At 40.0% G+C, this 14,312-nt stretch overlaps 1 protein-coding gene across 1 annotated transcript; it reads right to left on the reverse strand.

The window, feature by feature from the left end:
• Window positions 1-1,243: 1,243 nt before the first annotated feature.
• On the reverse strand, window positions 1,244-12,583 carry scgn (secretagogin, EF-hand calcium binding protein). The gene is made up of 11 exons (XM_052065781.1): window positions 12,507-12,583; window positions 12,122-12,192; window positions 8,486-8,578; window positions 6,186-6,275; window positions 5,856-5,912; window positions 5,475-5,552; window positions 5,317-5,372; window positions 3,864-3,909; window positions 3,691-3,750; window positions 2,042-2,110; window positions 1,244-1,805 (listed from the first exon to the last, which is right to left on the reverse strand). The coding sequence occupies exons 1-11, from the start codon at window positions 12,574-12,576 to the stop codon at window positions 1,677-1,679; spliced, it is 819 nt and encodes a 272-aa protein (XP_051921741.1). The 5' UTR covers window positions 12,577-12,583; the 3' UTR covers window positions 1,244-1,676.
• Window positions 12,584-14,312: the final 1,729 nt, after the last annotated feature.

Consider the following 14,312-nt stretch of genomic DNA (forward strand, 5'->3'; position numbering starts at 1 on the left):
TGTTCATTATGTGACAAAAATCGCTGGTCCATGGGATAGAGTGGCAAGATGGAATCTTTTTTTTTTTTGGAAGATCATAACAAGCATCATCTCTACAAGTAATGACAGACCGAGGCTTAGCATCCAACCGGCTTCCTCTGGGATTTCTTTGTGTTCCATTAGACGTGTTGAACAGCGGGTGGACATGAGGATTACGGTCCAATAAAAACCGAAGCTCTCTAAATGGGAACGTGTTTGTTCTGGAGCAGCTGTTCGGCAGCTACTTGGCCCTCTCAAATACACACATACACATATTCACTGTACACACACACATTGACAATATGACATTATATGTACACAAACTCATAATATGCAATGTCTGTTTTTGATAACTACACTCAGTTCTCTCTGGCCCTGCAATCATCTACAAATTAGCTCCATGCGATCGATAAGAAAAATGGACCCTACAGGACATCTCATGAAAAGTATTCTCAACCAAACACGCACGCACGCACGCACGCACACAGGTGCAATTCTCTGGGGCAAAACAGGGCACTCAAGCTTTTACATCCACCCCATTACCTCCTTTTAGTGACAGTAGGAGCTCTGGACAAACAAACCAGCCAGTTGGACTCATGATGTATGATCACTCAGAAGAAATTGTCCAATGCGCAAATCTTCTCAGACTGCGAGATAATATATGAGTCCATTCCAGGTGAATGAGACCCAGCCTCCTCATCCAATCAATCCAGACTTTCCTCTTTTGGGCCGCCACACACTGCACAATATTAGACAAGGAACATACAAGTTGTTACAATAATGATCATCTACAGTAAAGACAAAATATGGATATTTGGAATGTTCAGACTTGCCTGGTTAGCACTTTCACATCACAGTGCAGAGATCATGGGTTCAATCCTGGGACCGGGCCTCACTGTGTGGAGTTTGCATGCCCCCCCGTGCCTGTGTGGGTTTTCTCCGGATATTCCAGTTTCCTCCCATATTCCAACAACATGCATGGCAGGTTAATTGAACACGTTACCGGTATATTGTCTCGAGGTGTGACTGGTTGTCGTTTCTCAACTCAAGTCAACTCAACTGTATTCATAGAGCACTTTAAAACAATGTGTGACTGTCTTCCTCAGTATGTTTTGTTTTGTTTCTACCTTTTTGTATCAACCCTATCAATTCCATCGTTAGCTTCCATTTTTAGAAGCCAGTGAGCCTACAACTTATTTGTGAAATAAATGAACAATGGTATCAATTCTGTGTATTCATTTTTTGCCTTTATTTTATGCATTAACTCATGGACACGGCGATCATGAACATAAAACAAATAAAAGCTGCTAACCACGTGCATGTGGTCGACCAAAATACAGGTATTGATTCTTTGTTTTCATTTTAAGCAATATGTGCCTCAGTTTAATTTTTTTAATTTTATTTTTTACCAAGAATGAGAAACAGACATTGTGGTGACAATAAATTCCAAAGCCTAATGTAATTTGTCTTTTAACATGCACAATACACAATTTTTTTAAATTACACAATATCACAATATGTGTGTGTGTGTTTATCATTATTATGTAAAAGAGACCCTTCAATGTTCCACATGAACCACATGATAATTTTCTGCTTCACACAGATGAAATTCATGCTTTGAAAATCTAACATGACAACACAAAGCTCCAGCGTTGCAGCTAAGGCGAGTGCTTCAGCCCCAGGCACAGCGAGAGCTCGTTTTTCTGAATCTTCCCATCCTTGTTGACATCACAGTGACGCAACAAAATGGCTCGCAGCTTGTTTAGCTCGGGACCTGTGAGGTTGGGCTGAGGGCCACGCAATTCAGGTTAGAATGAAAGTAGCAGGGCAAACATCATGACCCGTCCTTTAAATACATACAAAAGTGACTCCTGAGACATCATTCTGTAAAATCCCATTGGTTTTGACTTCTAATATAGATATAAAATTCTTATTAATCGCTCTACACTGATTTTTTTACTACTGCAAAAAGATGATATAAGATTAAATGGTGCTGCTCTGACGTGATTTGATGCATTCTTACCCTGACCAGTTCCATCATATCTTTAACAAAGCCATCCACCTCAGCGCCCTCCAATGCTCCAGTCTTGCTCTAAAATTGGAGTGTGGGGGAAGGGGGAGGGTTAATGAAAAACAAATATTCGCCTCTGTATTATTCTTCACAGGATATCGCAGACATTTTGACTCTCAAGTTGGTCCATTCATTCGAATCAATTCAATTGATTTGAATATCCCGTCGAGTAACATGTTTGTAATTCCAATGCGAAAGCATATCCAACTCAAGCAAGGAAATGGCATCTTGAAGACTGTTATGTGCCGATATTTACTATTCATGGGCATATTCTCCTGTTTGCACTTCAGTCAATTGCTTACATGTTTTTTATTTCTTGCGCGCTTCTGAAATGCCACGATTCTCCAGTGCATTGTTCTGACACATCCACCATGCGTAACCTGCAGATGACTACCAACGAGGCGTGATGCAAAGTCTAAGGGTGGCTCGAATTTCTGGATTATGGCGTTTTCATGAGGTGCGAATTCCATACGGATCCTTTTTGATAATATAACGCATTTTGTGAACTTAATCACCCGCGATGTTTGCGCAGCTTACCATTCGGGTACTTTGAAGGAACATGGCTTATTTTGCATTCACTTTTTAATAAATCCAATACAAGTAATTTAATCAGTACAATGTGCTCAAAATGGAATGCTTAGGAGACAAATTGACAGTTGACCAGGTTGCTGAGCAACACACAGCGTACATGGTGCATAAATGTTTCTATAACTCGCAGAGCTCATCCGATGACCATGTTGTTTGTGATCGGCGCTTCAACTTAAGCCCGATCAGGAGAGATTTGCTTACTGTTTTTTGGAATGGGACTTTGGTTACGAGACGTAACTTACAGTGTATTTTCTCCTGCTTCTTAGGTCCGGGTAAAGACATAAGAAGGCAAGAAAAAGTACCTAGCCTTGAGCTTCAGCGAGCTAAGGTGATATCATGTGGGACATCATCCAATTAATAGTTAACACCCTTGTATTCTAACAAAAAGTCACACGCACACAAAAAAAAATCCCTTCTAATGCCAATAATGAATCCAATGACATTCACTGAACTAAGATCTTGTGCAATATGCTGATGTCATGCATGACAGAGTTTGTCAAAACTTTAGAGTTTAAGCGCACTGTAAAGTAAGCCATGAAATCAATGATTAAGACTTAGTGGTTATTACTTTGGAAGCTTTATAGCTACTTCCATCCCTCAGATAAGTCTTTAAAAACGTCCCCAATAGCCATTCATTGACACATACATACATCTAAATTCTCATCTTTGTGCAGGGGAATACAGTAGAAGAAGTTGTATCAGTCCTGGTAATTACCTTGTTATACCAAAACGTTATCTGTCAACCTAATGGGTATTTTATTTAATTAATGAGCTTTGGGTAGGAGACTCAGCCCTCTAATAAGCAGCATCGCACCATGCATAGCGTTTTATATTTAAAAATGGAACACATGAATAATTAAAGAGGAGGGTGCTGCATCAATAAAGAGTACTGTGACAAGATCGATGGAAACGCTTCTTGTGGTCAAGCAGCAATGGAGCCAAGGCATCAGAAGCTTTTTATGACCTATTTGAAATGTTATTGACACCCACTATTGAAACCTAATCATACTTACTATGTCATAATGATCAAAAATCTTCTCAAAATCTCGCTTCCTCTCCGCTTGGCTGCCGGCCTAGAGATTAGAACAGAATTTCTTAGAATGCTTCAAATGGTAACAACAGAATTGAATTAAATGAATGTGATTTATTATTATTTTTTTTTTACGAGGCAAAATGTGACACATACGTCCAACTGGAACTGCAGCAGAAAATTCTCTTCTAAAGCCAAGATCCTATTTGAGGAAAAAATTGTCATAACATATCGCTGTCATCCTGTTCAGTCATTGTGTTTGAAATAAAGATAGATAGATAGATAGATAGATAGATAGATAGATAGATAGATAGATAGATAGATAGATAGATAGATAGATAGATAGATAGATAGATAGATAGATAGATAGATAGATAGATAGATAGATAGATAGATAGATAGATAGATAGATAGATAGATAGATAGATAGATAGATAGATAGATAGATAGATAGATAGATAGATAGATAGATAGATAGATAGATAGATAGATAGATAGATAGATAGATAGATAGATAGATAGATAGATAGATAGATAGATAGATAGATAGATAGATAGATAGATAGATAGATAGATTTTAATCATCTGGCAAAAAACACATGCTAGTTAGCTAGAGCGGTGTTCCCAACATTTATTGAAACAAGGCACATTAAATGCACAAAAAAGTACATTTAAAAAATACTGTTGATCTCATCAAGTACGTTGGCCTTTAAGCAACAAAGTCATATTGAGATCTATTGTAATGTTTTGTTTAGTAATAGTGTGTAATGTGTTACATTGCTTCAAAATTCTCTATCTTGAAGAAGCATATAAAAATAAAGCCATAATTATTTATTTTCACTCCATCGATATGTGGAATTATAATGATGAAAAAAAAACTGCGTAAAGAAAAAAAAAATTTTTCAACTGGGATTGTTGTTTGTGTATACATTGCAAGCCCATGTATCCTTTAGTTTATCTTTTTTTCCACAAACTAACAGGTCCTGTATCTTAATTTACAAAAAAAAAAATAAAATAGCTGACATCCGACAAAAGGAAAAATAGAAGAGAAGTAGGAATTACAGCCAGCCTACATGTCACACAATACTGTACTCCAATAACTTTTTTTCACAGCTTTTGTCCCCATGACAACCAGGATGGAGCTCAGGCATGCAATGAACTGGGCCGCTACTCTTTCCAACTTTTATTGTGCTATACTGACCCTCTCTTTGTTTCTTTATTTAACAACTTTTTGTGGTATTGTGGAAGACTTGGAGAGACTCTGAGGCTCCCCAGAGGTGATGCTCGCTTTAGTTTGGTGGATCATGTTTTGTGGAGACCAAATTCTACAATTCTGTAATAAAAGATTTCCTAGTTTGTATAGTCGTTTCACACTTGATGGATTTGAATATGTCCCCTTGAAAATTGTGATTGGGGACTGAGCACTTGGAAAGATTACATTGTGAATTGTTTCTAATGACATTTGCAAATGCACATATGTTTGATGCAGCGCTAATATTGGATCGCATAAGATGGTGAATTCAAAAATTGTGTGTTGGGTTACCATGGCAGCGAACACTTCACTGCATGAGTCAATGCGGGGTTTTGTTTTTTTTTTTCGTTGAAATACCTGGCTAAGTCGTTCAGATCCAAGCGGCCATCCTTGTTCTTGTCAAAGATTTTCATCTGCCGCACAAAAAGGAATTTAAGGTGGTTTTGTGTGACGTGGTAATAAGCAGCTGCTGTCTGTGCTCGAATAATTGTGTTTGATGGAGCTGTGAATTATACCATTGTGTCCGTGTATTCCTCCAGCTTGTCAGGTGACACTTTCCGACCATGCTGTTGGAACAGGTCTTTCAGGAAAGCCTAAACACACACACACACACACACACACACGCACACACACACACACACACACACACACACACAAATGTCTGCAATTAGGTACAGAGGCTCACCATAAGGGAGAGAAAAGTGAGATTTCAAATGAACTTTTCAAGTCCTCACAAGCATTCATTCGTAAAATCATTCGCAAATGGTTACAAAGGACCACCACGTCGACGTGAAAGGAGAAGGAGAGGAAATAACGCCAGACACTTTTACATCCCCCTTCCCAAAGAAATCCATTTCTGCTTGGCCTCGGTTTTTGTTTGAGCTTTTGTTTGTTACCTTCAGTTCCTGAGCTGAAATGTAGCCGCTGCAGTCCATGTCGTATTTCCTCCAGGTCTGCAGCGGTGATGGAGCAAGGTTTATTTGTGAGAAGAGTGAAAAAGCTTAACCGTTATAATACACTATAACTAAAAAAAAAGATCATTCAAGTGGGTTGTTTTATGCAACTTTAACGAAAATATTTACTAAATGAGAAGGCACTGAACACCGCTTCCGTTGACCAATTATGATTCCTTGCTTGCTCAAGGGCTTCCGTCACCGCCTTATAAAACACGCAATTAAACCATGTACAAAACAATTTACAACCGTAATAACAGCGAGTGATTTCACCTGCATGAAGTCGACACTGTTGTCAAGGGAAGCTTCCCTGTGGAAGATCAACAGGAAGTTCTCCGTCTCAGGGAGGATCATGTGAGCCAACTGTAAAACGAAGGCCGGCAGTGAGGAATAGTGATTCTTCTTACGTGACCAAACAAAGTCACTGTTCAATTTTGATTTTCGTTCCTAAGATATCTGGCGGATAGAGCGTTCCAATGCAGGAACTATTAGAAGATGGAAAAATAGAGTCCGCTCCTATCCTTCTCCGCTTATTGAATTCATAAGAGTGTAGACACCAGCAAGGGAATACAAATGCGTGTTTGGACCAGCTCACTGCCCTCTCAGTCTTTCCGTCAGTCCTTTAATAACATTACCGTACGCCCATTAGCAGATTAAACCATGCTTGCTGACATCGATCTTACTGAAATTGTGTCCCACACTGCAGCTAGAGGTTGACTCGGAAACAAACGCAATGCACCATTGTGCGTGCCAAACCTCCACTCTTTAACACATAGCCTATCAGAGAGGATGCAGTAGCTCCCTGAGTGAGCTGCTCATTTCCTTCCTAATTCTATTTGTACTGCAAATAACGCTCGCTGGAAAAAGAGCCACTTGAAGCCGAGAAAAATACCCATTTTGAGATCTTGGTCTTTCGGGAGACTGACTCAACTTAATCCACATCTTAATTGCTTAACATCATCAGGAGCAATTTGAAGTCAACATTTTGATAAAATAAGATGAGCAAATGAAAAAAAAAAAAACCACATCATACTCACCGGAAATGCCAATTCTTGAATGTACAATGGTGCTTTACCATATTAACTGTTGATTTACATTTTTTTCGAGGTATTTGCATTGTTTTTATGTCTTAAAATGCGAGCAAACTTTGAGAATATGGATGGTCTTGAACCCCACCGCGAGAGGGCGACGACATACTTTGCAGCATCCAGCCACCGTCAATTCAAATTGGTTTCTTTGCAGCGGGAAGGACAATGTCAGTTGGTGGCAGTGATGTGCAATTAAGATGGTTTGACTACTGCCAAAAAATAAAAAATAAAAACACGACAGAAGAAGAACAAGGGTGGTCAATACATTAGGTTCATGACTTTTTATGCTCACATTTTATTTTTTCTTTCTTTGGAGAGTAAATGTTGCAACTGCGTGTTTTTATATTTGGATGGAAGGAAAACGTAAAGATGACTCATTTTTTTACAGTGTAATTGTCAGCCAGCACATTTACATGCCAGCAAATAAAAGCTGAAATCTGATTGGACCAAAAAGAAGAAAAAAAATCGAAATCTATCAATGAGACAAAATGAAAAGAATAGACTCTTGGGAATAAATTCATACAATTTAATGGGACAAATATGAGAATTTAGGCTGTAACTGAAGGTCAATGCTTCCGTTGGTCTTTAAACCAGCAGGGAAGGCTTGACTGTCTTTGACTAAATCAAGTCAAACTGGAATATTTCAGGGCGTGTATGCGTCAAATAGGACAAAGGACAGACCCAAGCTCAACTGGTTATGCTTTAAGTGGAGCCTGGGAGATACGGACATCTTCAAATGGTGACTTTAAATCTCAGTTGTCAGTAAAGGGGAAATTTGATTACTGGGTACATGAAAAAGGCTCCCTTTGAGAATTGATTCGATACTTGACAGGGAATTGGTGCCTCTGGAGCAGACTTAACAGAATTAAAGCTGTGTCTTTGTCACGGAAACATGAATTAAATAAAAGACACAAGTTTAAATGCAGCAGCGGAGGAGGAGAGCAACAGCGGATTATTGTCAGACAAAAGTATGCCATCAATGCTTTTAATTGGTCAGAGAGAAAACAAAAACAAAAACAGCTGAATGTTTGCTTTTCTGGTCATGTGCAGCGTCCACAGAAGTAAGAGATGAACTTGTGGCGAGAGAAAATCTCCCAATCCATATTATTGAACATTAATTATTGCCTCCACCAAGCACAGGTCCACACACGCCACATAAAAGACCCATGCCACTTTCCTTGAAACTCTATGGAGAGGGCAGGCATCAAGCAATCATGAAAATCCAAATGTTTCTTTTTTTCCTCATTTTTAGTCTTGTTTATGATGACTTGCATGATGCTTTCTCTCATGTTTCGCTTGTGTGGGACTTCACAATGAAGGCCATTCATTGCCATTTACTTCCTCATTCTTTGGTGGGAGTTAGTCGCATTTGTACAACTGCAGTCAAACCAAAACGTCATATTTGGTGGACCACGTTTGGTTCTTGCGCTATGTTGAGTGCTCGTCTGGTTAGCTCAGTGCAAATAAACAAAAGTGGCGTACTACCTCCTGGATCTGTAGTTTGCCATCAGCAGAGACGTCGTAGGCGGACATGAACCGCTGCTTCAGCCTCTGGACCCGCTCTTCAGTCACATGCTCCTGCAAGTACGCACATGAGTATTCATTCGAACATCCTTAGCAGTGAGGCTGAAGACTACTAGCGTGACTTCCTGCGTAAAAAAATGCTTTCGTAGAGTGGAAGATGTGATTCAAAGTTTTCATTTGTTGTTTAGTGTGTTTTAAGTGAGAAGACGTGGACATCAGCGAGCCATAATAGTAATATTTGATGTTTGCGTCAATCATGTTTCAAAACAAAGATTTATTTCTGATGAAAGGCAGATCACTGACTCAGCAATACAGAATTAAAGTTCAAAATAAAACACAAACAACTCATTTTGATTTTGGTCCCATTTGTAAAAATTTAACAAAAGCGCAAAATGAAACGGACAACTCCCCGAGTTGTCGTCTTTGTTCAAAATAAATCAAAATGTAGAATAGTACCGGGTCAAGCATGATACTATGAAGTTGGAAAGTCGTTGGCCATACAGCTGAAAAATATATCACAATGTAAGTACTCCATATGAGCCGATATGGATAAATATTGATGTATGTTCACCTTATTCCAAATCAAAAAAACATATACTGTATAAGTAAATTGAAGATAAAGTACAATAAAATACAACCATGCAGAGCAAATATATGATTGATATGAAGTATAGGCACGAGGAGAACATGCAAACTCCAAACAGGAAGGCCGCAGCCAGGATCGAACCCACAACATCTCCACTGTGAGGCGGACGTGCTAACCAGTGGACTCCCGTGCCACCTCATACTAATATCGGTGGGTGACATTTTCTAAATCTGCATCTATGTGTTAAACATCATTTCCTGTTTTTGTTTTGCTGTATTGTTCAATATTCACTGTCTTCATTTTTCCTCGTTCTTTTCAGATATCCAAAGTTGAAATGCTTCCCATAACATTTTGATGGTCCCTAATAAAATGTATGAATGTATTACTTCAGATGGCGACAAGCAATTCTACCACAAGAAGGTACAAACATGTACCAGTACTTTTTTGTGCTGCAGTCTCAAGGGTGTAATTTTCTTCTCAATGTCGCCCTGTCACATACATTGGTGGGGGGAATGGTCGTGACATTGGTGGCTGACTCACAACATAAGAATGACACATTTTGTACCTAATGGAGACCACAAGAAAAGGGTGTGTTGAGTTTTGACAATTTTATTTTTTCAAGTGGTTGCACAAAATACATTCATCTGGATTCATCTATATATTTGTAAGTAGACAATATGTCTACTTCAAAAATGTATCTAAATCTAACTGATTCTATTGTGTGTGACCACTTGACAAAATAAAACTCAGTAAAATCAATCACCCATTTTTATTCAGTGAAGGGCCACAGTTGGAACCACAGATAAAATAAAATACCAAGATCCAAAGCTTATTTTCGTTTGTTTAAACAATTAAAGCAAGTAACAATGGAAGTGTATGATTGGAAACATGACTTTCAAAGGGGGGAACACGCAGACTGCAGAAGAGCATGCCCGCGCCAGATCCATTAGCGAAAGGCCAGTGTTTGTCTTCAGCATCATTCTTGTGTCCGGAACCATTTGTTGTTGCTAGGCAAACATTTTCCACCTCTCAGACTGAACATGGACCTTCATGGGAGACGGGGCGCGTCTCAAGCTTGCAGGTCTCAATTTTGTTGATAAAAATAAGCCCGTCACCTTGGAAAATTATTTTGATGGATACTTACTGGCCATAACAATATGTACACCTGTACAATAATGATACACTACCTGTACGAGAAATTATGCCTACGCACAAATTTCACAACTATTAATATACCACTCAAATTGGATCATGTGGTAAAAATAATAATAGCAGCATACCATAGCCTATATGCAGTACCCTCCATAAATATTGACACCTCGGGTTCAGAAGAGTTTAAAGACTGCACAAATAAAATTATAATTTCAGGCGTATACTCTCAGACTGAAAATTGTAGGAATGGTTCACCAGACACAAAATCAAGTCCCTCCCATGGCCATGTCAGGCCCCCGAAATAAACCCCATTGAAAATCTGTGGAGGGGGCAAAAGAGGAGAGTGCAGAGAGCATATTGTCTCTGTTTGCTCAGAAATTGATTTGTGAAAACTGGGCCTTTTTTAGTTGAACACAAAGCTGGTAGATTCACAGAACGACTCATTCTGTTGTATCAACGGAAAGATTAATTACGATGTAATTACAATTTTTATAAAATTTTCCTCTGGCACCCATGATGAGCTCTCATGGCAAGCTAGTTAGGAATCGCTGACTTCGATAATGCAGGCGTACCTATTGAAACGTCCAGTGTGTGTCTGTGATGCATCCATTCATTCTTTAGCGTGGGGTCAAGTTGCGTGGGCAACAGCTTTAGCTCCCCCAGCCACTTCTTCCAGCTCTCCAGCATGTAATGGGTCTTCCCCGGGCCTCCTGCCAGTGGGACAGGCCCGGAAAACATCACCAGGGAGGCGTCCAGGAGGCATCCTAATCAGATGTCCGAACCACCTCGTCTGGCTCCTCTCGATGTGGAGGAGAAGTGGCTTCACTCTGAGTCCCTATGACCGAGTTTCTCACCTTATCCCAAAGGGAGAGCCTGGACACCACGCGGAGGAAACTCATTTTGGCCACTTGTATCCGGGAACTCGTTTTTTTCGGTCAAGACCCATAGTTTGTGAACATAGGTGAGGGCAAGAACGTAGATTGATCGGTAAATCGAGTGCTTAGCCTTTCGGCTTATCTCCTTCTTCACCATGACAAGTCCATATCACTCTGCGTTCGCCTTGCGACATTGCAGAGGCTCTTCAGTCGGGACAGCCCCACAACATTCAGAGTCTTGAGGAACTCAGGGTGAATCTCAGAGCTAGCTTCTGTAGCCGGAGATCCACCTTTGGCCTCTGCCCAGCTCACTTCGCACCCGACCCCTTTGGGCCCTCCCATTGTTGGTCAGCCTACCAGTCGCTCGCCAGCGAGCCCCACCCCCAATTCTGTCATCCATCATAAGGGGTCTGTGAGCCGTGCTTTCTCTGGTCCCTCACCTAGTTTGCCACGGGTGACCCTGCCAGGGGCGTAAAGCCCCATACAACTTTGCTCCTAGGATCATTGGGACACACAAACCCCTCCACCACTGTAAGGTAATGGTTCACGGTGCAAATGATACTGACTCAAAATAAATAAATAAAAAGAGCTTTGTGTGTTTATTAGAAGCCACATAACGAAAGAGTGCACTTATCCTTGAAGCTTTTACGGCAGAAGCAACCAAGCACGACTCAGACACATGCGGTCTGTTTAATACAATTCCATTTGTGACCATGTCAAACGAGCTCGCACTTTACAGATACATTCATTCTGACTGGCAGCTAGTAATTTACCAAGTATGAAGCTAAAGTGACATTATTAATCTCGACATAAGATGACCGTAACCATTTGCAGAAACTGCAGTGCATTTCCAAATTCATTGCGAAGTCATGCATCATGCGCATTCATCGGTCAATGAGATGAGTGACGAAATGATGAATGCTGTGCGTAATCAGGTGAAGTGTTGTCTTCACAGGTTAAATACCGAATACGAAGTGGACTAACCTTTGGTCCCAGTCTCTTCATCATGTGACGGAAAAACTCATCCAGCTCCTTGCCCTCAATGTAGCCGTTGTCTGACAAAAACACACACATTAGCACTTTACTGTTTTATTTTAAATTAAGAAGTCACTGTATTAGTACTTTTTCCAGCCTATTTGCATCAGTGACTTCACTGTACATCATGGAATAACAATATAACAACCTGTCATCTGTTCTAATTCAAACAAAAAACAAACAAACATTACTTTCTGGATATTTTGCGCACACAAAACATGGAACATTTGAAATCATACGGTGGAACTTTTCCTCACAAAATACATAATTAGAATCCATCACTTTTGAACAGCTGTTTGGAGATGAACATATGTGACTCATTCATTCCACTTACCATCTGCATCAAAGTGCTGCCAGATTTCCAAGAAACCAGCAGCGTCCAGCTTGTCAAAGGCACTGTCCATTGTGACACTTTTTGGCCAGAAAGACTACTGCGGCAAGAGCACCTTGTCTTTTAAACTCTTGCTTGAATGATCTATGTCCTGCGCAGAAACCACACCCCTTCTGCATGTGGGAACCCGAGACAACAGAGGCGAATACGCTTCTGATGAGTTGTTAACACCATCTGCTGGTTGTGCATTTGAAAAGCACAACAGCACGTGGACAAAACCGGTGAATCTGCTAAAAAAAAAAAAAAAGTCACTGTGGTTTTAGGAATAACTTGAATCCGACAAAGGTAATAAAGAGATAATAATCTCATGAAAAGCAGACAATGCTTTTGAATTGTAGCACAACCTTTTTCAAGCAACCAATGGATCTTTGCATCTGAGACTTCTGGATGTCTCAGCAGTTGATTTGGACCACTCTTCATAAGCAAACTGCTTCCGTGTTCTCAGATTTGAAGGCTGCTTTCTCCAGATGGCATGTTTTTAGTTCCTTCCACAGATCCAATAGAACGTAGAGCAGATCTTCTGGAAAACTCACTTTGTGAGTCGCCCAAAAGGTTTGCCCTTAGCCATTCTTGCGTGGTTTCAGCAGTCTGTTTGGTGTCATTATCCTGTTGCAAGATCATTGGACTCTGCACAGCAAAGCAGCTCAAAAATGTAACAAAGACTCCAATAGGGACAGTGTTCCGTTCTTGGTATGCTTCATGTTTGCATTTGTGAACGTAGAGCTGATGTGCCTTGCCAAAATGTTGATGTGACCTTCGAACCTAGCCTTCAAATCTGAGCTATGGATGCTTTGGCGTATACTTTCGTAGCCTACATTGTGCCGCTCTTTTTCTATGCTTCTCTTCTCCTCCACTTCACCGGTGCCAAATTCTCCACAGACACGACAAAGAGGTAAAAACTATTTGGGGGACACAGAACATTTGACTGGCTATGGCTGATTTCCATTTTAGAAAGATCTGCAAATTGAATGTATCATGACATGCTTTTCCAGACAAATATTTTTTTTTGATATGTTATGGGATACAGTATGTCCAAATGTACTGTATATAAATTAAACGTTTTCTGTTTTTTTAATTTTTTTTTAGCTTACACAGCCAATCGTCTTACTGTAGACACAACATTGCTTTTGGGGCGACATGGCTCAGTGGTCATTTCCCAACACAGTGGTTGGTGGTTTGATTCCCGCCCCACATGCGGAAGTGTCCTTGAGCATGATACTGAATACTGCGGTACCAGTTAGGTGAATGAGGTGAGTTTCAAGCACTTCCGAGTACCTGAGGTAGAAAAGCGAGGCGTGTGACATGTGACAGTCCCATTTACCACGTTGATGCTCTCAAATGCAATAATCATGTTACGGAGGACTAAAACAATCAACTGCTAACTAAACATTCACTAATAATTGAGCTTTGAATTACTCTTTGTCATCCATACTAACAAAATAACCATAATGAAAAGATAACTGACTGGTTGAAGAAGTGTTGTAGTCAAGACCAGATCAACCGAGGCATTATCGAGATTAGAGAGTATCAAGACTGTAACACCACTTTTGAAGGTCAGGTAGAATGAGATACATCTACAATAAACATTTAATCATGTCAGATTTTTTTTTTTTTTGTTACATTCGCCTGTGCTGTTGAGTTTGAGGTCTGAGGTAGGAACAAATGAATTCCTTACATTATTTCCTATGGGAGAAAAAGTTATTCTTTGGAGGTTCAACTGAAAATTCCCTTCATGTGTGAAAAACACAA

The sequence above is a fragment of the Hippocampus zosterae genome, chromosome 5, assembly GCF_025434085.1.
Source record: "Hippocampus zosterae strain Florida chromosome 5, ASM2543408v3, whole genome shotgun sequence".
Classification (NCBI taxonomy): domain Eukaryota; kingdom Metazoa; phylum Chordata; class Actinopteri; order Syngnathiformes; family Syngnathidae; genus Hippocampus; species Hippocampus zosterae.

What these genes read in the sequence shown, in the direction of transcription:
- scgn (XM_052065781.1), bottom strand. Translation starts at nt 12,576, where the DNA reads ATGGACAGTGCCTTTGACAAGCTGGACGCTGCTGGTTTCTTGGAAATC. An exon ending in AGGAATACACGGACACAATG is followed by an intron (nt 5,373 to 5,474) that starts GTATAATTCACA and finishes TTTGTGCGGCAG; the next exon opens with ATGAAAATCTTTGACAAGAA. An exon ending in ATATGATGGAACTGGTCAGG is followed by an intron (nt 1,806 to 2,041) that starts GTAAGAATGCAT and finishes CGTGGCCCTCAG; the next exon opens with CCCAACCTCACAGGTCCCGA.